Source organism: Chiloscyllium plagiosum, unplaced genomic scaffold (assembly GCF_037043375.1).
Source record: "Chiloscyllium plagiosum isolate Xiang-an unplaced genomic scaffold, Cpla_swu_hap1 HiC_scaffold_25, whole genome shotgun sequence".
NCBI lineage: Eukaryota > Metazoa > Chordata > Chondrichthyes > Orectolobiformes > Hemiscylliidae > Chiloscyllium > Chiloscyllium plagiosum.
Window position 1 is genome coordinate 49,918,028 of NW_028270163.1, and position 24,885 is coordinate 49,942,912.

General features: G+C 39.3%; 1 protein-coding gene across 2 annotated transcripts in view; it reads left to right on the forward strand.

Moving 5' to 3' along the window:
* Positions 1-1,054: 1,054 nt before the first annotated feature.
* aspscr1 (ASPSCR1 tether for SLC2A4, UBX domain containing) overlaps positions 1,055-24,885 on the forward strand; it is a 225,808-nt gene continuing 201,977 nt past the window's right edge. Inside the window, exons 1-3 of one of the 2 annotated variants that reach the window (XM_043714988.2) lie at positions 1,055-1,186; positions 9,012-9,067; positions 11,853-11,967. In XM_043714988.2, coding sequence (XP_043570923.2) covers positions 1,091-1,186; positions 9,012-9,067; positions 11,853-11,967 — 267 coding nt within the window. In that variant the 5' untranslated portion in view covers positions 1,055-1,090. The remainder of the gene's footprint in view (positions 1,187-9,011; positions 9,068-11,852; positions 11,968-24,885) is intronic. The other variant, XM_043714990.2, reaches the window with a different exon arrangement.

Sequence of the window (24,885 nt, forward strand, 5' to 3'; positions counted from 1 at the left end):
CCACCGAAGCGCACCCACCCAGACCCATTCCCCTACACTTACCCTGCACCTAACACTACAGGCAATTTAGCATGGCCAATTCACCTAACCTGCACATTTTTGGACTGTGGGAGGAAACCGGAGTACCCGAAGGAAACCCACGCAGACACGGGGAGAATGTGCAAACTCCACACAGTCAGTCGCCTGAGGCGGGAATTGAACCCAGGTCTCTGGTGCTGTGAGGCAGCAGTGCTAACTGCTGTGCCACCGTGCCGCCCACATGTGTTTGGATTTGCTGGATTGGCTACAGTGATTGGCTGGGGATCCTTTGGTTTATTCTTGATGTGATTGGATTTGCTGGACTGGCCACAATGATTAGCTGGACTGTGAATTCTTTGACTGCTTAAATCTTGATGTTTTTGGACATACTGGACTGGGTGCTCTGATTGGCTGAACTGGGGAATCCTTTGACTGCTTAATTCCTGTTGTGATTGGACACAGTGGACTGGCTGCACTGATTGGCTGGACTGGGGAATCCTTTGACTGCTTAATTCCTGTTGTGATTGGACACAGTGGACTAGCTGCACTGATTGGCTGGACTGGGGATCCTTTGATTGGTTGATTCTTGATGTGATTGGGCGCAGTGGACTGGCTGCACTGATTGGCTGGACTGGGGATCCTTTGATTGGTTGATTCTTGATGTGATTGGATGCAGTGGACTGGCTGCACTGATTGGCTGGACTGGGGAATCCTTTGATTTGGTTGATTCTTGATGTGATTGGACGCAGTGGACTGGCTGCACTGATTGGCTGGACTGGGGATCCTATGGTTGATTCTTGATGTGATTGGACACAGTGGACTGGCTGCACTGATTGGCTGGACTGGGGATTCTTTGATTGGTTGATTCTTGATGTGTTGGGGGATGAGGGCTGACCACCCTCAGCGACGGCGTGCGCGCTCCCCGACAGCGCGGTGACGCGCACGTGCGCGGCGGTTCCCTCCCTCTGGAACGCGCACGCGGTGACTGAGAGAGAGCGGGGTCAGCCCCCTGGCGCGCACCTTCATGTTCGGCGCGTGCGCGTTGCGCCAGTTCCAGCTGCGCTTGAAGGGGATGGCGGCGGCGGGGATGGCGGCGGCGGTTACGGTGCTGGCGCCGAATGGCAGGCGGCAGCAGGTGAGAGTGGCGGCGAGTACACCGCTGCTACAGGTGAGAGACGGCCCGGAATCCCCGCTCCTGACAACCGCCTTTCCAGGGGAAGGATTCCTCTCTGTGCTCCCCTGGTAAAACCGGGCCTTGGCGTTTGGAGCTGAGTCAGACCTCCGCCTCACACAGGCAACAGCAACATTAAGATTGCAAATCTTTATTGACCATAAATCCTCCTCTGGTTTACCTTCATACTACAATATATACAAAACAGTAGGCGGGGGTATCCACATTTATTCTGTATTAATGTTGTAGCTTCATACTATATATCAGCAATATGCTGATCATGGGTTACATATCTCCTCATTTTGTCAATCACCTACATTATTTTTATATACATATATTTATTTGTGTATGTGTGTGTATATATAAAAAAAATATTATATTGCTCTGGGTTACACATTTTAATCATTTATTTAATTTACATTCATACTACATATATGACAAGCTGAAAGCAAAACAAATTGCTGGAGAAAATCAGCAGAGCTGACAGTATCTGAGGAGAGAAAGCAGAGTTAACATGCACGTTGAGTTGGCAGTTAGGAAGGCAAGTGTAATGTCAGCATACATTTCAACAAAAGCAGAGATATACTGCTGAGACTGAGAGAGACTGCTCAGATTACATTTTGAATGTTGTCAGCAATGTTGGGGACCTGTATCTAAGATGTGTTAGTGTTTGAGGGGGTCTGGAGGATATTTACAAGAATGATCCTGGGGCGGAAGGGCTTGTTGTATGAAAGCAGTTGAGGACTCTGGGTCTGTACTGGAGTTTATGAAAATGAGGGGAATCTGATTGAAACTTACAAAATACTATGAGGCTTGGATCGAATGGATGTTGCCACTAGAAGGAAAGACTAGGATCCGAGGCCACAGCTTCTGCATGTCGGGATAACTCTTCAGAACTGAAATGAGGATTGTTTTTCAGCCAATGTGTGGTTAATCTGTCGAACTCAAGTCATTGAATGTATTTAGGACTGAGATAAGTTCTTAATTAGTAAAGTTATCAAGAGTTTAGATTCCCTACAGTATGGAAATAGGCACTTCGCCCAACAAGTCCACACCAGCTCTCCAAAGAGTAACCCACCCAGACCCACTCCCCTACCCTATATTAACCCTGACTAATGCACCTATCACTATGGGCAATTCACATGCACATCTTTGTCTACGCAGACACTGGGAGAATGTGCAAACTCCACACAGACGCCTGATGTGGGAATTGAACCTGGGACCCTGACACTGTGAGGCAGCAGTGCTAACCACTGAGTCACTGTGCTGCCCCAATTTTCAAATTCACTTATAGGGAAAAAGGCAGGAGAATGGGTTGAAATCAGCCATGATTGAATGGTGGAGTAGCCTTGATGGGCCAAATGGCCCAATTTCACTGTTACTAGATTTTGGAGGGTTTGAGCTATAGGTTGAGGCTATTTTCCCTGGAACATCAGAGGCTAAGGGGTTATCTTATAGAAGTTTATAAAACCATGAGGGGTGTCGATAGGTGAATATTCAAGGTCTTTAGCTCAGGGCAGGGGATTCCAAAACTAAAGGGCATTGGTTTAAGGTGACAGGGGAAAGATTTAGGAGGGACCTCGGAGTAACCTTTTCATATGGAGGATGGTGTGTGTGTGGAATGAACCGCCAGAGGAAGTGGTGGAGGCTGGTACAGTTATAACATTTAAAAGGCATCGGAATGGGAATATGAATCGGAAGGGTTTGGGAGGATATAGGCCAAATGCTGCCAAATGGGACTAGATTAATTTAGGATATCTGGTCAGCATGGATGAATTGGACCTAAGGTCTGCTTCCATGTTGCACGTCTTTATGCTCTTACTTTTTGAGTCCAGTGGCCCTTCCTCACAACTGATAGTAACTAAAAAAAATATGGTAGTTATGCTGATAACAAGGGTTGGGAGGAAAAAGGAGTTGGGCATGTGCCCGAAACGTCGAATCTCCTTTTCCCTAGATGCTGTCTGACCTGCTGAGCTGTTCCAGCAATAAAGTTTCAGCTCAGGAAAAAGGAGTGACCAGATAGATGGAAGCAGAGAACCGAGAGAGAAAGGAAATTAGCCAGACAAAGATGGTTGTTGTAAGCCAGTGAAGGAGAAAAGCTGATGATGGGGACAATGAGTAGGTTAAATTGGGGTGGCTGTGCTGAAAGGAGACCATATCATGATGGGCCCTAGAAAGTGAGGATGAAGGACATGGAAGGAGGTAATCAGGGTCTAAAATTATTGAACTTGACATTGATTCCTGAAGGTTATAGGTTTCCAAAATGGAAAATGAAATGCAGTTCTTCTAGCTTTTGCTAAGCCTCACTGGAGCATTGCAGCAGGCCTGAAATAAAATGTTGGTCAGGGAGCACAACGGTGTGTTGAAGTGGCAGGCAACTGGAAGCTGAGTAATTTTTATGGACAGTATGTGGATATTCTGCAAAGACCATAAAATACGGGAGCAGAATTAGAATATTTGACTGATCAAATCTGCTCCATCATTTGGTAATGGCTGATATTTTTCTCTACTCCATTCTCCTGCCGCCTTGACATAACCCTCAAAAATCAAGAACCTATCTATCTCTATTTTAAGTGCACTCAATGACTTCACCTCCACAGCCTATGTGGCAATGAGTTCCACAGATTAATCAGCCACTGGCTGAAGAAATTCCTCCTAACCTCAGTTCTAAAGTGTCATCCGTTCACTCTGAGGCTATGCCCTTCAGGTCCACTCTATCCAGACTTACTAGTCATCCTTCTTCTCATCCTTCTAAACTCCATTGAGTACAGATTCACAGTCCTCAATCTCTCCCTGGCAATCATTCCTGTAACCCTCTTCTGGGCCCTTTCCAAGGCCACTGCATCCTTCTTTAGATACGTGCCCCAAACCTGTTCATAATATTCCAAATGTGGTCACCCAGTCTGCATTTCATTTCCCCATTGTAGAGCAGTCCACGTTGTGAGCAATGAATATGGGCAGTATACTAAATTGAGTGAAGTGTAGGTAAATTGTTGATTCACCTGCAATTTGTGCCTGAAATTTTGGATAGTGAAGAGGGAGGAAGTAAACGGGCAAGTGTTGCACCTTCTGTGATTGCTTGAGAAGCTGCTGTGGAGGTGTTGGGAGTGGAGAAGGAGGGGACCAAATATAACTATGTTTCTTGTGAGTTATTCTGTATTAATTATTTACCTTCACAATATGTTGCGCATGGGTTGGAAATTTTTTTTTCCTTGTGTTAACGGTTAAATTGCAACTGTTTTCAAACTTTACATATCTTTGCATTCATATGCCAACTCCTTTTAAAATAATGAAACTCTTTTCATAAAAGATACTCCTTAGTTCACATCAAATAGGTTTGCCAGCTGCCCTACTTTTGGGCTGAGTTGAGTAACCCCCTTCTCAAATGCACAGTTTGCAAACTTGCAAAATCCCCATTTGCAGCTTCTCTTTACATGGTGTATAAACTTCAAAGTTTCAGTTCTACCATCTGGTTTTGGATGGGACTTCCTTGAAAGTTGCTTGTGTTCATAGGGAAGGTGGAATTCTTTGCCTGCTTCATGCTCATGATGTGCAGATGATGTGGTTACCAATTTTAAATACATTTTCTTTGGCAGAAAAAATCTAAAAGAGGGAAGAAAAAGCTTCTATTTATAGTGCCTTTTATGTGTTCAAAACATCCCCAAGTACTTCATGACCAATGAATTACTCTTTGAAGTGTAGTTCCTTTTGTAGACAAACACGACAGCCAATTTGCACGCAGCATGGTACCACAAACACCATGAAAGGATTGACCAGTTAAATCTTTTTGTGTTGTTGGTTGAGGGAGGAATGTTGGTTAGCCCACAGAGAACTCCCTGCTCTTTTGGAAGAAGTGTTTAGGATTTTTAAAAAATCAAAGCAAACAGATGGGCCTAAGTTGAAAGTTTTGTCTATTTTCTATAGGTTAGAAACTTCGAGACAGAAGTTCATTTAACTGTTTGAACCTGTCCTACTCAATAAATTGTAGCTGAATTTATCTTAAATCCATCTATTTTTTTTTTCTAAGCCCATAAGGTACTTATCTAACAAAGCCAACTAATAACTGTTCAAAATTTTTTGATTGAGCCCCAGCGTCACCTGCTTTTTGGGGTGGGAATTTCAAATATTCATCACTTTTTGTGTGAAGAAGTACTTCTGAGATTGTTTTTGCGTAGCTCAACTTTAAAATTGGGGTTCTACCTCCTTGTTCTAAACCTTTTGATCAGAATAAATACATTTATAGCTACCTTATCTACTCTGCTGATATATCTATATGAACCAAGAACTCAGGCCAACATTATTTCACAATAATGCAGTCATTTGTCACATTTTAGATTCTAAAAATGTTAGTAATTCTATCTGTTACATTTAATAAATTATGACAAAAAATTAAAATATCAAATCTGAAATGAACTCTACCACTGCATAACTATTGGAGATAGAAAGAATTTTAACTAGGTGTCAAGAGAGAACTAAATCTATTATACAAAAATTGCAACAAAATATATTTAACTTGACAGCCAGTTTATTGTTTAGCTTATTTCTGCTTAGCACATTGAAAAATCTGATATGTCTAATCCTAAAATTGCTGTTTGCTTAAGAATGTGAAAACATAATCACTATCCCTAGGTGATCAGAAGTAACTGCTTTGTGATTTGTTCACAGTGTAAATCAGTTTGACACAAGTACTTAAGGAGTATTTGGAAATCGGACTCCAAAAACAAAACAAGGAAAAGCTAAATAATACTCTTATACTGCTATTGTCATACTGGATATTTTAAAACAGAGTTGTCAAATATTCCTATTCCAATGATCTGTGATAAATATTGACCTACCTCTAGTGGAAACCTCTTCTTCAATTGTTGAAATACGATAGAGTCGTTGAGATGTACAGCATGGAAGCAGACCCTTCAGTCCAACTGACCGGATATCCTAAACTAATTTAGTCCCATTTGCCAGCACTTGGCCCATGTCCCTCTAACCAGACCTGGGCATTTTACGTCCCATGGGCCATATCCGGCCCTTTGGTCATTCCTGTCCGGCCCGCATGAGGTCAATCTTAAATTAGAACATAAATGAAAAAGTATTTACGCCATGCACACAATGCAGCTGTGTTGCTTTTGTTTTGAAAAGGATGTTTTTTTAAATTTACGTATGGATGCACATGCGCGTGTATGTGTGTAAACAGCTAAAAGTGATGCTTGCTGGCTAGCCCTCAAAATGTCAGCTCACACCAAGACAAGTTATGTCATATCCCACAAAATCGTCAGAAACAGTAAACCGTTTTCTGATGGAGAGTTTATTAAGGAGTGCTTGTTGGACTCTGCAGAACTAATATGCCCAGAGAAATAGGAGGCATTTGAGAATGTGCCCCTCTCCCAGCGCACTGTAACGAGAAGGATTGGGAATAGCGCGAGAACTCTGGAGCTTCAGCTGCAGTACAGAGTGGTCAACTTTGACTTTTTTTCCTTGGCTTTGGATGAGAGCTGCGACGTGCATGACACAGCCCAGCTACTCATCTTCGTACGTGGCATAACTACGGACTTTAAAATCACGGAGGAGCTGGCAGCAATGCAGTCAATGAAAGGAACAACAACTGGTAATGATTTGTTCACGGAGGTAAATGCCTGTTTGGACACGTTGAGACTAAAATGGGACAAGCTGGCGGGTGTGACAACGGATGGTTGTCCAAATCTAACTGGAAAAAATGTTGGACTCTTAAAGAGAATGCAGGATAAAGTGACAGAAATTGACCCTGAACAGAAATTGGTATTTTTGCATTGTATTAAAAATCAGGAAGTGTTGTGTAAGTCAGTGTTAAAAATTAACCATGTGGTTGATGTTGTAACTAAAATAGTTAACTTCATCAGGGCAAGAGCTTTGAATCACAGGCAGTTTGTTGCACTTCTGGAGGAAAATGAGACTGAACATCGTGACATAGGCTACCACACAGCTGTCAGGTGGCTCAGCCTGGGCAAAATGCTGAAAAGTGTACGGGACCTGAGAGAAGAGATTCAAGATTTCTGTGTGAAGAAAAGGAATGGCATTCCACAGCTTTCAGATGCAGACTGGATTGCAGACCTTGGTTTTGCTGTTGATGTGACTGCACTTATGAATGAACGAAATGTGAAACTGCAGTACAAGGGCCTTTTTGTGCTTGAAATGTACAACTTGGTGAAGGCTTTTATGAAAATTTGCAGCTTCTCTCAAGCCAAATGGAGGGCAACATTCTCACTCACTTGCCAACACTGACTGAAGCCACATATTCAACTGATCACCTCCACAGGTACTCATCTATGTTAGAAGCACTGCATGGTGAATTTTCAAGGCGATTTCAAGACTTGAAAATGTTTGAGAATGAAATGCACATGATTCTTTCCCCATTTACATGCAATGTGGAGAATGCACCTAGTGATGTTCAGCTTGAACTCATTGACCTGCAGTCTGACACACTTCTGGAGTACTTTAGGTCAGTCTCACTGCTTGATTTTTACTCTTCCCTCAAAGAGGAGAACTTTCTACACATGAGGAGGCATGCTCAGAAGATTCTAGTCCTCTTTGGATCTACCTATATATGCGAACAGACATCCTCAGTGATGAAGTTCAACAAATCCAAATACAGACCCTCTATCACTGATGATCACCTCTCAGCTGTCCTTCACATATCCACCTCAGACATTCAACCAGATTTCAGTGCACTTGTTCAAGCCCAAAACAGACTGGATTTTTCTCACTAAACAAGTAAAATGAATTGAAAAACATCAAAAGCACTTATTGCTTTTTGTATACAGTTGTTTGTGATACTGAACAATAATGAAACAACTTTTCATTATTGGTTTGTGAGCTTAACATGTTAAAAATAAAATGAAATACTGAAATTATTGTTTTATTTCTTCTGTATTTGACCTACTTTAAGATTTCATATCTTTATTGTAAAAGAATATCCTTATTCTTTTGATTATAGTTTCAGTGCAAAACTATATAATTTAGTACGTTTTACAATGGGAGAAAACTAATACTGAGCAGAATTATGTTCAACTTATTGTTTGTACGGCCCTTCAACACAGCTCAGGTTTCTCATGTGGCCCCTTGGAAGAATTCATTGCCCTAAACCCATCCTATTCATATACCCATCCAAATGCCTTTCAAATGTTGTGACTCTACCAGCCTCCACCACTTCCTCTGGTAGCTCAATCTATACATACATCAACCTCTGCCTGAAAAAGTTGCCCCTTAGGTCCCTTTTATATCTTTCCTCTCTCAACCCTAAACCTATGCCCTTTAGTTCTGAACTCCCCATCGCAAGGACAAAACCTTGTCTATTTATCCTATCCATGCCACTCATGATTTTATAAACCTGTATAAGATCACCCTTCAATCTCCCAAAGGAAAATTGTTTAAGAATGTATGATGATGAAAATAATATGCTACTAATTGGCAAGTATAGCAAAAGATATTGAATGTTTAATTTTCAAAATGATGTGGAAGCAGCGCCCATTATCTTTAAACCCAGCTAGATATACATTTGAGGTTATAGGAACCTTTTGGAATTTATTTGTAGATAACTGAAGAGTTGTGGTTTGGTTAGAGTTAGGCAATGTTGGATAGATACTCCTGCACTGAACTTTGGTTTGAACCCCTGTCAACATATAACCCAGTCAAGTAAAATAAGGAAAGGGAACATTTTTTTGTTTTGATTTTCATCTGATTTTGCCGCTGAAGATAACTATTATAATTCCCAACTTTATGCTACAGCCAAATATGATTTGTTTTTCTGATGCAAAATGATTGTTATGTGTCAATATATTTTTCTGTTTATTAGGTTTTAGAAGAGGTGTGTAGAAAACAGAAATTGGATCCCGAGGAATATGGTCTGAAGTAAGAATCTTTAAAGCTCATGAACTTCTAATATTGGCTGATTTTTTTATCTCCGAATATAAATGTGCTGGAAGAGATGCTGCCAACCTACTTCTCTGCGATTATAAGTTTATTTTATTTTTTGTTGTTGAAATAGTTAACTTTCATGTATAACATCCCAAAGATTTCAGATTATCCTCAATTTTGTGATAGTCATAGTTAAATCTGTGGGGGAAAAAAGATCGAAACAGTGGATTGTTAATACCCTGGCATCTAAGGCAAATTGTTATCCTGCTTATCACTCTTTTAAAAATTTGTTGAATAATTTTGTCATAATGCTTCGTATTTGTGAAATAATTGCAGCTAAGTCTCTATCCTTTGGTGTAACAATACTTAGAGTCAGTCAGACATGCTGCTTTATAATGGGGTATGTGCTGCAGAGTTGAATTTGGCTTGTTCCTTTCTAAGACCATAAAGCTTAGTTACTGCAAATCAATACATGCTTGAGCAATTTAGCACGCTTGCTGTAGGTGAGGGAACTTTGCAGACTGATATGTACTTGTCAATGTGTGGCACCAGATCAATCTGGCAACTTCCGTGGTAACATAGATTGAATGAATCAAATCGGTTTCATGCTTGTGCTTATTCACACCAAATAGACTTAAAAGTTTAAGTTGATCTTCCATGTAACAATTTTCAGGTTGATAGTTTGAAGCTGATTCTGATGCTTTGAATTCAAAATTTGCGCAGTTGCTTACAGATTTTCCATAGCTTTCCATGTGCTCTAATTTCTGCTGGTATTATTTCTGTATCCCTCTTGCTTTGATGCTTCACAATCATGCATTCACCCACCCTTTGAATGGTAGAGTAATTAGCTAAGGTGAATGACCCTCCCAGTCTCTTTGGGTATCTTTATCACTTGCCTTTGTAAGATACCTTGGGATATTCTGCTATATTAGATTATATTACTTAGTGTGGAAACAGGCCCTTCGGCCCAACAAATCCACATCGACCCACCCAGACCCATTCCCCTACATTTACTCCTTCACCTAACACTACGGGCAATTTAGCATGGCCGATTCACCTAACCTGCACATATTTGGACTGTGGGAGGAAACCAGAGGACCCGTAGGAAACACACGTAGACACGGGGAGAATGTGCAAACTCCACACAGACAGTTGCCTGAGGCGGGAATTGAACCCGGGTCTCTGGCACTGTGAGGCAGCAGTGCTAACCATTGTGCCACCATGCTTCCTGATGTGTTATGTAGATGTAAGTTGTAATGCCCACTAGAGACCAGGATTTAGCTGGCTGAATTGGGGTTAGACTTTTTAGTGTTATTGTATAAGGTCTGCTTTCAACTATTTTCTGTTGCTCAATTTTTATTTTGCTCTGAGAAAAAATTTAGATAGTAGCATTTTTGTTTCCGGCTTTACTAGAATTGTAAGCAGATTGATGAAGTCCTTCTTGCAAATTGATGTGGTTTACTGGTGGAATTCTTCACTGAACATCATCTTTTTTGATGTGGATTAAACTATGTAAAAGGATACTATGTAAATTTAACTGGTGCTGACACACAGAGACAGCAAACTGATTTCTTCAATTTGTTCATCTGTAGTAGACATGGAAAAAGATTTCGGGACAGCAAAGAAAGATTCATTGAAAAACAGACAATCCTCATTTACCTTTTATGCTTATTGTGGCATTTTTGTACCAGAAGGAGTACTTTCTGTTTGTGGTTGGTCCAGCAGTATTAATTGGATGATGAGCTTTCTTTTTGATGTAGTGTTTTGTTTTAGAGCAGTGCAAAACTTGGTCCAAATTATTTTGCTGTGGCAACAATCTGATTGATGCCCTGTTAAAAATCTATGTGACTTCAATCCTGGCAGACTACAAGGAGCCATACTTAATCTCAGCAGAACATTCCCTGTTCCATGAACTGTCTCTGCATAAATGAGCAGTGCTACATCGACTGGTTCGTTTGGTCCATTCAGCTTGTCTCAAGCAATTGTGGTATCTTTCACATCACAATAAGTATACTCACCATTTCACCTGAAACGACATACATCCACATACATATGCTTTTATCTACCTCGGAACTCTTCATATATTGCTCAAAACAGTTCTCGAGTTACATAAAGGAATGATGACAATACACTCTCCTTCCAGCATTCTGATTGTAGTAACATTGCCCTTCAGATAGATTAAAGTGGTAGCTTTAAAGGTCAGGTCAGTATGTGTCATCCTTTATTACTTGCTACAAATATATTGCTTGCTACAAATTATTCTTCCAAATGTAACCTTAACATTCTAGTAAATAATGGTCACATGTAGATTCTTAAGATAAATATTAGAAAGTAATGCTCTCCTACAACCTCTTCCATCATGCAGAAGATAAAAAAGCTTGAACTCTCACACCAGCAGATTCAGGAACAGCTTCTTCCTGGCTGTTACTAAATTGTTGAAAGGATTCTCTAACTTCAAATAATGCTGATCTTGCTAATGTTGATCTTGTCTAGTGCATGCTTTGTGCAATGTAACCTGTATGCCTCTAAGTTTTTCTTTCACCTTATGATCTGTTTGTTCTTGTTTACTAAGGTCTGCCTGTACTGCTCGTAAACAAAGCTTTTCACTATTTAGGTATATGTGGCAATAAATAAATCAAATCACACAAGTAAGACAGTAAAGTGAAATGGAAATCTTAAAAATGTTCTCTTTAATTCTTCAGTAGTTGGAAGGGATGAATGTTAACCACACTGATATGTGATGAAAGTCGAATGTTGATGATATGTTGGTTTATTCTAGGTTCCAGAGAACAGTTTTGGATTTGTCGCAGCAGTGGCGGTTTGCCAATGTCCCTAACAATGCCAAGTTGGAGATGGTTGCAGCTGCACGTCAGCATGCTGGAGCAGAGAGCAAGGTAAATTTGCAGGTCAATTTGATAATGTTATTTATTAATTGAATAACCTTCATGGCCAGGCTATCAAGAATGTACCACCTACAAATTGCAATAGGTTCCTTTTTAATTAAGTTTTTGAAATATTTGCTTTTCAACCATTGAACTTTGTCTTTTCGGTGAAGTATTTTATATGTTGCATGTTGAATAGTTATTACTAATTTTTAAAGGTTTAACTTTTTAGATTGACTGAACAATTTGAAAAAACTCTTCATTTTGTTTTTGTTCATCTGAACCAGAGGCATACCAATATCCTGGGGGGGAATATTTGCTAATGCTATTCAGGAGGTTTTAAACTAATTCAGCATGGGGGTGGGACCCTAAATTGTAGTTCCAGTGTCCAGGAGATTTAGAGTAATGAGGTCAGAAATATGGTTTGAAGATTGCAAGAGTTCACCGGTAAGCAGGAAGGTGGTTTGAAGTGTGTCCACTTCAATGCCAGGAACATCTGGAATAAGGTGTGTGAACTTGCAGCGTGGGACTTTGATGTTATGGCCATTTAGGAGATATGGATAGAGCAGGGACAAGAATGGTTGTTGCAGGCTTCGGGATATAGATGTTTGAGTAAAAGCAGAAAAGGTGGTAAAAGAGGAGGAGGTGTGACATTATTAGTCAAGGAAAGTATTTCAGTGGCAGAAAAGATGTTTGAGGTAGGATGGGCTGAGGTTAGGAACAGGAAAGGAGAGGTCACCCTATAGGGAGTTTTCTATAGGTCTCCGAATAGTTCCAGAGATGTAGAGGAAAGGATAGCAAAGATAATTCTAGATAGGAGTGAGAGTAACAGAGTAGTTGTTTTGGGGGACTTTAACTTTCCAAATATTGGCTGGGAATACTATAGTTCGAGTACTTTAGACGGGTCAATTTTTGTCCAGTGTGTGCAGGATGGTTTCCTGACACAGTATGTAGACAGGCCAACAAGGCGTGAGATCACATTAGATTTGGTACTGGGTAATGAACCTGGCCAGGTGTTAGATTTGGTGGTATGTGAGCACTTTGGTGATAGTGACCACAATTCAGTTATGTTTACTTTAGTGATGGAAAGGGATAGATATATACTGCAGGGCAAGAGTTATTGCTGTGGGAAAGGCAATTATGATGCCATTAGGCAAGATTTAGATGCATACGATGGGAAGGAAACTGCAGGGGATGGGCACACTTGAAATGTGGAGCTTATTCAAGGAACAGCCACTGTGTGTCCTCGATAAGTATGTATCTGTCAGGCAGGGAAGAAGTGGTTAAGCAAGAGAGCCATGGTTTACTAAAGAAATTGATCTCTTGTCAAGAGGAAGAGGAAGGCTTATGTTAGGATGAGACATGAAGGCTTAGTTAGGGTGCTTGAGAGTTACAAGTTAGCCAGAAAAGACCTAAAGAGAGAGCTAAGAAGAGCCAGGATGGACATGAGAAGTTGTTGGCAGCTAGGATCAAGGAAAACCCTAAAGCTTTCTATAGGTATCAGGAATAAAAGAATGACTAAGAAAGATTAGGGTGATTCAAGGATAGTAGTGGGAAGTTGTGTGTGGAGTTCGAGGAGATAAGGAAAGCGCTAAATGAATATTTCTCGTCAGTATTGACACTGGAAAAAGACAGTGTTGTCAAGGAGAGCACTGAGATACAGGCAACTAGACTAGATGGGATTGAGGTTCACAAGGAGGAGGTGTTAGCAATTCGGGAAAGTGTGAATTTAGGCAATTCCCCTGGGCTGGACGGGATTTATCCTAGGATTTTCTGGGAAGCCAGGGAGGAGATTGCAGAGCCTTTGGCTTTGATCTTTATGTCATCATTATCTACAGTAATAGTGCCAGAAGATTGGAGGATAGAAAATGTTATCCCATTGTTCAAGAAGGTGAGTAGAGATGACCCTGGTAATTATAGATCAGTGAGCGTTTCTTCAGTTGGAAAAGGTTATAAGAGGTACCATTTTTAATCATCTAGAGAGGAATAAGTTGATTAAGGTAGGCAGCACAGTTTGTGAAGGGTAGGTTGTGCCTCACAAACCTTATTGAGTTCTTTGAGAAGGTGACCAAACAGGTGGATGAGGGTAAAGCAGTTGATGTGGTGTATATGGATTTCAATAAGGCATTTAATAAGGTTCCCCATGCTAGACTGTTGCAGAAAACAGAGAGGTATGGGATTGAGGGTGATTTAGCGGTTTGGGTCAGAAATTGGCGAGCTGAAAAAAGACAGAGGATGATGGTTGATGGGAAATGTTCATCCTGGAGTTCAGTTACAAGTGGTATACCATAAGGATCTGTTTCGGGGACACAGCTGTTTATCATTTTTATAAATGACCTAGATGAGGGCATGGGCCAGTAAGTAAATTTGTGGATGGCATTAAGGTTGGTGGAGTTGTGGATTGTGCTGAAGGATGTTGTAGATTACAAAGGGACATAGATAAACTGCAGAGCTGGGCTGAGAGGTGGTAAATGGAGTTTAATGTGGAAAAATGTGAGGTGATTCACTTTGGAAGGAGCAACAGGAATAAAGAGTACTAGGTGAATGCTAAGATTCTTGATAGTGTAGATGAGCACAGAGATCTCTGTGTCCATGTACATAAATCCCAGAAAGTTGCCACTGAACTAGGATGAACTTATGTAAGTATTTGACTACAGGAGGCATAAGCCAAAGTATTCCAGAAAACTATTATCTTCTGGAGCAGTTTTAAAAATTTAGATATAAAATAGTTTTTACACCTAATGATGAAAAAGAAAGTTTCTGAATTTCTAATAAATTAATAAACTGAGTGACTTGAGCTTTAAAATTGGTTTCCATTCCTTTGCACATGCTTCTAATTCAAGATTGATGTAGATTTACCCATTAGGTATCTATGAATCAATTGAAATTTGTTTCTGCCCATTCTGCCCAATGAACTACTAATTGCTGAGAGATGGATTTTTGAAGTGCAAAAGCAGATGCTGGAAATCTGAAATGCAAATGCAAAAAAATGATGGAAATATTCAGATCAGACAGAACCTCTGAAGAGAAAAGTAACAATAACTTTTCAAATGAACAACCTTTTGTTGGAACTCGAGAAAAGGCGTGTTGACAACTTTGTAAAGAATGATGGAAATTTAGCTGCTGTGGAGTTTCTGGAGAGTAATAATGTGGATTTAATTTTCACACCTTGTCATAAAATGACAAAATGACTGCAGAGGAACTAGACAAAAAGAAAGTTGCGGTTGCCACCACATCAGTACTGGTTGAGGGATTCTGGATGTTGAATATGATCCAAAGTAAGATTAATTCAACTGCTTAGGGTGACAGTCCTCAGTGATGCATCCCAGAACAAATTTTTGTTTTATGCCTCCATGGTTTCGTTCCTATTTCCTTCGAGCAAATACCGTATATACTCCTGTATAGGTTATGTTTTAAAGACTGTTGTTTTAGCTGAAATTAGGGGGTCGACTTATACACAAGGTATTGTTTTCGAGGGGATAAAATGCATGTTTGGCATGAGTCAAAGAAGTGGACAAACAAGAGCCAGATCTCTATATAAAATAGTAAACAATAAAAGGAAAAAGAATTGTGGACGTTATTGAACACTGATCCTCAAAATAACTGTCTCCATTCTGCCTGCTACAGTAGAACGGCACTGTCATACCGTTTTCCAGTTACCAGTAACATAAAGTGGATGTAGGTCAACACATATGTATAAAAGTTAATAGGCATATCAACAGGTGGTCAGGCCATCTACCATGGGTATCTATACAACACCCAATTCATGAAATAAAAACAGAGAAGCAGCAAAAACAAGAACAAAGACTGATAATATTTTATTAAGAAATAACTGCATGAAACTTAATAATATATGATATACGCTTTAAATCAAAAAACTGATATTCACAGCAAAAATCTCTTCTCAGTGAGTATCACAAATATTATGGGATAGCTGCTTAAAACAAAAGTTACATGTCCATGCACAAGTCCACTAGAATCCTTCAAGTTCACTGTCATCAGTTGTACCACTGAATAACCTATTCCAGTCATCTGGGTCAAGCATATCGTCATATGGATCATCTTCATCTGCACTCTCGAGGAGATTATCAACTGATTTGTCATCACTTCCATCTGACCATATATAGTCATCCTCCGCACCATCTAAAGCACTAGAAATTCCAGATGTTTTGAAGGCTTTCACAATAATTTCAGTTTTCATCTCCCTTCCAGGGCTCAACAATCCACTCACATGCAGTTGCAAGTAATGGAGCATACATGGGTGCTACCCTTTGTGAAGCTTTTTTCTCCTTCTTGCATCCAATCATCCCATTTCTTCCGTACTAAGTCCTTAAAAGGTTTATTGATGCTAACGTCCAGTGACTGCACCATGCTCGTAAGGCCTCCAAGTTTCATTGCAATGTCAGTATTGTTAGCTTGAAGTTCACTGATAACACTTTTCACTCTGTGATCTGAACATATCCAAAACCAGTGAGCTTTTTTCCCCTTTCTAAGTCCATCCTGATTGCATATTCCAGACCACCTCCCTAATCCAAGTCTTGCAGCCACCTTCATCCATCCACCCTTTGTCATGGATGAGGATAACAATATCTTTTGGAAGTTTCTGTTTGGGCAGAATTATCTGCTTAAAGATCACCATCGGCTTTAACTTTGTTCCATCTGCCATACAACTATGTACAACAGTGAATTGACTCCTTTCATGGCCAGAAGTCTTAACCAAAACTGTTTTTGCTCCGATCTTGTCCACAGATCTATTCTCTGGCATATCAGACTTCATTGGGGTTTCATCAACATTGCTGATACTTGAGAGCCTGTACCCGTTTTTCTTCCGACTTCTGGTTGCAAAGCGATGGAATCCAATTAACTTGTCATTAAGTTCTGCTGGTAGACTTTGGGCAGTGTTGGTTTTCTGTCTAAGCACTAAATCATACCTTTTCATAAACCTACTGCATCATCCAGAACTGACTTTGAAATTACTGAATCCATCTCTTTTTGTTTCGTTCTTGGCGCGTATTATACATTGTCAAGTCACTGTGCTTCTGTCTGACGACACTGAATTACCCAGTGAGCAATCTTTTCTTCTAGTTGTGGCCACTTGTTCCTATTTCCTTGGTTGGCATACTTCTGTTTTGGCATAGCCTTTAACTGTGTGGCTTTTTTTCTCTGACCTCGAACAGATTTTTCAAACAGAACTCCCTTGCAGCTACGCTATTGTTGTTCTTCTCTGCAACTTCAATAACTTTTAGTTTAAACTGTGCTGTGTGCTTGTTTTTTCATGATGCCATTTTGTCAGAAAAACTTTGGGGGAGTTTTACAGTAAGTACAGAGCACAAACTGTATTCGACACCTACTTCTAAGAAACGGAGGCATCAGTGGAAAGACAAGGTCAAGGGCTGCCATAAGGTACCATAGATATTTGCATGCACAAGTCAAATATATGTATCTACATATTACATAAACATATATATAGTTATCAACATTCAATTTAACTGGTTGAAAATCACATTGCGCAATTGTATACTGGTGCTTGCAACATGTCGTGACGTAGATATTGCATTTGAATCAAAAATATGCAAATCATGCCCTTGAAAGCTGCATATGCAGTCAGGAAGAGACCCCTGAAAAACTAGGGTTGACTTATACACGAGATATATCAAAGATATCAGATCTTTGGGGCAAAAATAAAGAGTTGGCTTATATGTGAGATCGATCTATATACGAGTATATATGGTAAGTTTACTTGGCTGACAACTGGCATGAGGGCAAGAGAACATTTTAATTTTTGTAACTTCCTATAGTTTACAAAAAGATCTGAACTTCTGCAAGGTTGTGAGAGACAATTTGCTTTTTCTTTCTCTGGTGCAGGCATTGCCAGTGTGACAGATGAGGTCAATGAATTTTCCATTTGTATTATTGTAACATGGGTGCCAATTAATGCAAGTGTGTGCTGAAGTGGTACCTAATCATTCATTGCATCCTGTAGACTCTAGTATCTCAAACTGTATCAAGCTTAATAAATTATGAGTTGGAAAGGAATCACCAAATTGGCCATTATTGACTGAGGACGGTGTGGAGCTTGACAGGTTGATGGAATATCCTTTGGGTGACTCATCATCTTTTTGATTTTCAGCGTTCAGCTGAGCTTCAGGATGATATAGTCAGTCTTCCTTTATTTTTTCCCATTGTTCTACTTTGTCTCCATCAAGTGTTCATCCAAGCATCTTTTAGAAGTTACTTTTAAATCTGCTTCCATCACATTCCAGGCCATCACAACCACAACCCACTGCATAATTACCTTAAAATGTTTCCAAGGATACCATGTTAGCCATAAGTTGCTGAAGCTAAGTGAGACAAGTAATGTTGACAGAAATTTCAAGAAGAGCACCGTTTACGCAGTGAAACATGGGTATGAGAAAACTACGATGGTTAAACTGTGAATTGTAGGTGCAATCAAGTGTTTCATTTGTGGAAGTGATAATTATTTTAATTTAAAGATATGAATGACCCCAATTTTGAACAGCAACAGCAGCTATATTCTAAAACAGTTGGGAGAAATGAACTCTAAACCCATCCTGTATTCTAGAATTTAGGGATAGTTCAAAATACAACTTTTGCTTCAACTGTTCAGAATTGAGTGTTTCAATAATGATGCAATTTCCTTCACTAGCCAATCCAAAACTGATTTTCAGAGACAAGAGGATTTGTAAGTTCCAGGGATTCATTGGCATCTTCTTCTGGCAGCTCAGCAAGTGGATTTTGTGTATAATTAGGAACAGCCATCCCAAACCGGAAATTGTTCAAAGGCAAGCAGTCATAAGTGTCTGAAAAAGAGTCCAGTGGAGTTCCAGCCTCTTGGTGAGCCAGCGGTGTTTGGAAGGTGGGAACTGTGCCTACTAACACAACTATTAATTTAATGCCAAGGTAACAATGTGATAAGTGGGTGTTGGTGCACCTGATGAAGGAGCAGTGCTCCAAAAGCTAGTACTTCCAAATAAACCTGTTAGACTATAACCTGGTGTTGTGTGATTTTTAACTTTGTCCACTCCAGTCCAACACTGGCACCTTCAAGTCATGACATCCAATATAATCATTTAAAGTTGTGTACTTGATGTGTGGTTTGCTGTAATCTGTTTTGATAAAGCGTTTGGATGAATTGAAAAAGGTCTTAGTTGTATTACAGTTGAATGCATAACTCTTAAACCCCAAATTCTGGAGTTGCTTAAATTGAGTTGAGATATTCTAGGGTATAAGCATACAAATCAAGGCTAATAGTCCAAGACAGTCATAAAGTAGTGCTGTATTATTGCAGGAGTGATCTTTTGGTTAAGACCTTAAATGGATGGCCCACTCCCATGGCACTATTTCAGAGAAAAGAAGGGGAGTTGTCACAAGTGTGCTGACCAATACTTATCCTCTAATCAACATCAAAGAGACAGGCAGTGAGGTTATTATCACATTGTTGTAAGTGGGATTTTATAATGTGTGAGTTGGCTGCCAATTTCCAGCATTGCAATAGTGATTACACTTAACACTGGACCAAAATGTTAACTCTACTTTTTCTCCTCTGATGCTATCAGACTTGCTGAGTTTCTCCAGCAATTTCATTTTTGTTTCAAATGCAGTTTGTTGTCTGTTAAATTCTTTGAGGCATCTGGTGGTTGGAACAAGTTCCATATAAAAGACTGTTCTAAATTCACAGTGCCCAAAAATTGTGTTTCAGTGGTATTTGGATTTGTAAAACTCAAGCATTTTTATCATGGTTTTTACAGTACATTATGATAAATTTTCAGAATTTTTGTTGGTCTTGCATGGCATAATGGTGTTACTGGCAAGACCTAAATTGTTCTTGAACTGAATAGCTTGCTAGGACATTTCCGAGGACAATTAAGAGTAGCCCTGGAGTCACATGTAGACGACCAGATAAAGATGGCAGTTTTCTTAAAGGATATTAGTGAACCAGATACTGTTTCAAAATTTGAAATAATGGTCACCAATGAACCCACATTCACAAAGCATTAGCCTGAGCCTCTAGATTATTAGTCCAGTCATATTGCCACTATGCCACCATTTTACTCAGAATTAGTTTATTTTATGTAGAATCGTGCCTGTGAATTAAAGTACATGAATTCTATCACTGAAATATAAAATTTAAACATTTTTAAGAACTGTCAACTTTGACATAAGAAATAGGAACTGGAGAAAGCCGTTCGGCCCCTTGAGCTTGATTGACCATTCATTGGGATCACGGTTGACCTGACATTCCTCATGTCCGTTTTCCTGCCCTTTCCTGGTGACTCTTGATTTCCCTATTGAAGTTTGTCGTTTCATTTAGTCATAAGTTTGGATGAAAGATTTTGAACCTTTACAAAACAATGTAGTTATTGAGTTTGAGTTTCAAAAGAATTGTGCTTGTCCGGATTTGAATTGAAAGATAAAACAGAATTGAACAAAATCTGTGTGTACTGCCAATCAAGAGGTGTAAAATTTTCAGTGCAGCTTAGTAACATATTTGATCTGCTTGAACAACCATTTCTGCAAACAATCTGTGTAAGTGGTTTAACAACATGATTTGCAACATTCACATACTCGATAAAAAATATCATGGTGTAAATATAGTCACGACGATGTGAAACATGTCTCTCTGTGGTCACTGTAGTATTAGTCATTTAGTTTGGATTCCAGAAGGCTGGAAACTTGCTTCTGACATATATGATACTAAATCCAGTATGTATCTGTAGTTTACTTGGGTCTGCAGGACTGCCACTGGTGAACAGAAAATGGAGTTAGTCGCACCAATGTCCTGGATAGTGGTCCATAATTACATAAGCCTTGACTTCAATACCGGAGGTGAACAGGGTACAGATGATGCCAAAATTTGAAACAATGGCAAGGATAAGCATGCACGGTGGCTCAATGGTTAGCACTACTGCCTCAAAGCGCCAGGTACCCAGGTTCGATTCCAAGCTCGGGCGACTGTCTATGTGGAGTTTGCACATTCTCCTCGTGTCTGCATGGGTTTCCTCTGGGTGTTCCGGTTTTTCCCCACAGTCCAAAGATGTGCAGGTTAAGTGAATTGGCCATGCTAAATTGCCTGTAGTGTTCCTGGATATGTAGATTAGGTGCAGGGCTAAACATAGAATAATAGAGTAGGGGAATGGATCTGGGTGGGTTGCTCTTCGGAGGGTGGGTGTGGACTTGTTGGGCCCAATGGCCTGTTTCCACACTTGCGGGATTCTTAAAAAAAAAAATTGTGCTACCAATGTTAATGAGAGAAATTTCTCTCTCCTGTGTGTTAGTCTACCAAGCTGATAGCTGTCAAATGAACAGGAGGGAAACCAATAGAGGAAGACTGTAGCCGGGCAACCTTCAAGACATTGCCTAGCAGGTCAGAATGGAACTGAAGTGGGAACAGATGGATCAATGGAAGGAGCCGTTAATTTACATCAAATTGCACTGAGAGAGTCCTCTTCAAGGCAAGCCACTCTGCTGCCCTCATATCCATTGCTGTGTTGGAATTGAATTTCCTTTAACTGTTTAATATTTTCTCCCCATCTCCTCTACCAGCTGTTAGTATAGCATGAGTGTTGATTGGTTAATATTTAGCCCCTATAGTTTAGATCCTGAATTTAAGTACAACAAACATTTTATTCACAGACACCTATGGGACCAGGAGTGTGCTGGTTGATCAAATATCAAGAAGTCCACATAATCAGTGTTAAGCCACTCATTAAGTAACATAGTCCAGGGGCTATACACATCACTGTTATACTTTATATATCACTTAAATAAGATTGCAACTTTGCTTTAAATAGAACTTACTGACAGAGAACCTTCTCACTCGAGTCCTCAACTGACTACTCTGACATCATGGTAGATTGCAGTTTCAGGAGAAATTGACTTGAAATTGAGTCACCTGTTGATATTTCATGTGGCCATTTGATTGAAAAAAATTATATTTACACTGAGGTAAATAAATTATACTGTAAAATTTGGTTGGAATAATACAGTAAACTGCAAGGTATTTAATTTTTCCTGTTTTTGAGAGTGCTGGTTCATAAAGTGTTAATAAAACAAAGTTTGCTATATCTTATGTTTCTGAAATGACATAAAATAAAGAATTACGGATGCTGGAGATTCTGAAACAAAAACAGAAATTGTTGCTGAAATTCAGCAGGTCTGGCAGCATCTGTAGGAAGAAAGCAGAGTTAACATTTCGAGTCTGGTGACTCTTCATCAGATTACAAATTGTACCAGGGTACAAGGTGTGATTTTAGAGCATTTTTCCTGATGAAGAGTTACCGAACTTGAACGTTAACTCTTGTTTTCTTCCCACAGATGCTGCCAGACCTGCTGACTTTCAGCAACAATTTCTGTTGAGGTTCCTAAACGAGAATTTGACCGATGACTACAGTGTAGAATTCTCCATTATTTACTGATATTTTCAATACCTCTCGCAGTTTAATTTCAGGAAATAACTCATGGCTCTATGTGACTTTTTTCTTAAGTTAGAATTTTGGTTGAGGAACAGTAGCAATATAGAGGGAACTTTATGTTACGCTTAGGTCAACATATATCTGTTTAAAAGTTGAAACATTTATCATTGGCATTGTATACACTTAGAACATGCTATTGATAATCTAACGATGTTGACTTTGAAGTCTGTAATTGCTGTGTACTTGTGCCAGAAACCTATAAAATCCATTCAGATTGGGCACCTTCTGCTTTTTACAAATAAACTTTGGTAATGAGTTTGGAAGTTGTATCATACCCTATATATTTTTTCCGACAATGCAGTGAAGCCAAAGGCTATTAATACAATTAGTCAATTTCATTCTAACTGTGGGAGGGATTGATATTAGTTAAATTCTATCATTTTGACTACTTATGTTCCTTGTAGCTTCCAAAGTGAACATTTGTGAGAACTTATATAATCCTGCAAATTTATAATAGTGATTCTTGGGACGTCAGGGTTTTAATTGCAAAATATTTAAAGAATTATGTCAAATAAGCGTGCAAAATATTTTTGGGGCGGTATTGTGAAATTGTATGTTGCAGCCCAGAATATGAATACAGTGTTAATTAGTAAAGGCCAATAACTTGCTATCACTGCAGTCTGAATGACATCTGTAGAACTCTGTGAACCGATTGGGGCCCAAGGCGCAGTGTAACGTTGTAGTCCCTCTAAGTGCTTTGGGTTTTTATTTTGATTGGGGCAACATTTCTTGTCCTGAAAGTATTAGCAATCACCAAAACATTGTGCAATCAAAGCTCTGTATAAACCAAATTGGGTAGTTGTGGTAGATTCTTTCCTGAACTGACCTTAAGATACAAGTTATGATATAACATTTCAAGATCTTTGGTCTTGTTTTATTGCTAGAGTATGAGATTAATAATGCAATGCTTAAACTTACTCAAATCACATGTTTTGATTCTAAAACAAATCTTAATTTTATTTAATATTAAACATATTTCACCTGTGGACACTTGCTGTGAACTTTTAAATTCTTATTTCCACATTAATAATGTAAGTTTCTCATTCTGGAAACAAAGCATTTCACCATGTGGGAATTTGTTGTCACCATTGGCAAAAGGTTGGAATTAATGTTTGCACATTTATGCAGTTTTACCTATAAATGCAGACATAGGAACTTGTAGCAGTTGCATACACAAATAGTGACAATATATGACTTAAAAATGAAGATTGAATTTCCATCTATGTTATCTCCTGCTCTGTAACTTCATTTAATATGAAGACTGCACTGGGGCCTTTGTTCATGAATTTGTGTACTAGGACAATCAGCCAGTATTATAATAATAAATCCAGTCAAAATCAGAGTGGTACCATAATAACCTTCCTGCACTTACTTTACTTCCCCTATTCTCTCTTAGTTTTAAGCTATTTTATGCATTTGTTTTCTTGGGATCTTAAATTGTGTTTTGGAAGTATCAGCTTTGTGCAAACAAGCCTTTCTCCAAAGTCAATTGTTTTTCAGTTAATGGATGGACTAGAACTCTGAAGGTTGATATAATTGACCCAAAAATGTAAGCAGGTCTATTAGACATAATGTGTCATATCATCTATGTAGTGCAGTATTGTGATCATGCGGTAATAGTTAATTTTGTGGGTATTACAGTTATATTTAAGCTTTTTTTTGATAGTTGTAGCTGGCAGTAATTGTGAAGGATCCTGCAGCTTTAATGGTGTCAGTATTTTGTGAAGGAAAACGCAGTTGGCTTGGACAGATTACTGACTGTTGGTTTAGAGCTTTTCTTCATGCCCGTCTCACAATTTCCATTATTTCATTGTCTCAATGCTATTATACTTTCTAAGTATATAATTTTATTTTCATTATTGTGAAACATCATAACACAGAGTTTGCAAACAACTGACGGAATGGAACAATGTCATATTCTAACAGTTTATAGCTAATATTCCTTGGTACTCGGCAATCATCTCAGTACTGAAACTCTGTGGAAGTTTGGGGCAAGTTATGAAGGAACTGTGTGTTTGATATTGGGGCTGAATTAACTTGTTGGCACATACAATTGCACCAATATTTGGTGTCTAATATCTAGCAATATTAGCATGTAAAATTAGAGTGCGTAGGATTTGGTGTCGTGTACTGACATGGATAGATAGCTGATTGGCACACAGGAAGCTAAGAGTTAAAATAAATGGGTCATTTTCCTACTGGCAGCCAGTGATGAATGGATACTGCAGAAATCTGTGCTTAGACCACAGAAATGTGGAATATGTATTGATTTGGATGAGCGAACAAAATGTAATACAGGGCGGTTCCTGTATCTGCGGAATCATTTTCCGTGGTTTCAGTTTACCGTGGCCCGACCATGTTATCGGAACCTGGGGCTCCTGGGAAGGTAAATTTCCCATTGAGAAGAATAGGTTCACTCCTATCTGTGGTTTCAGGC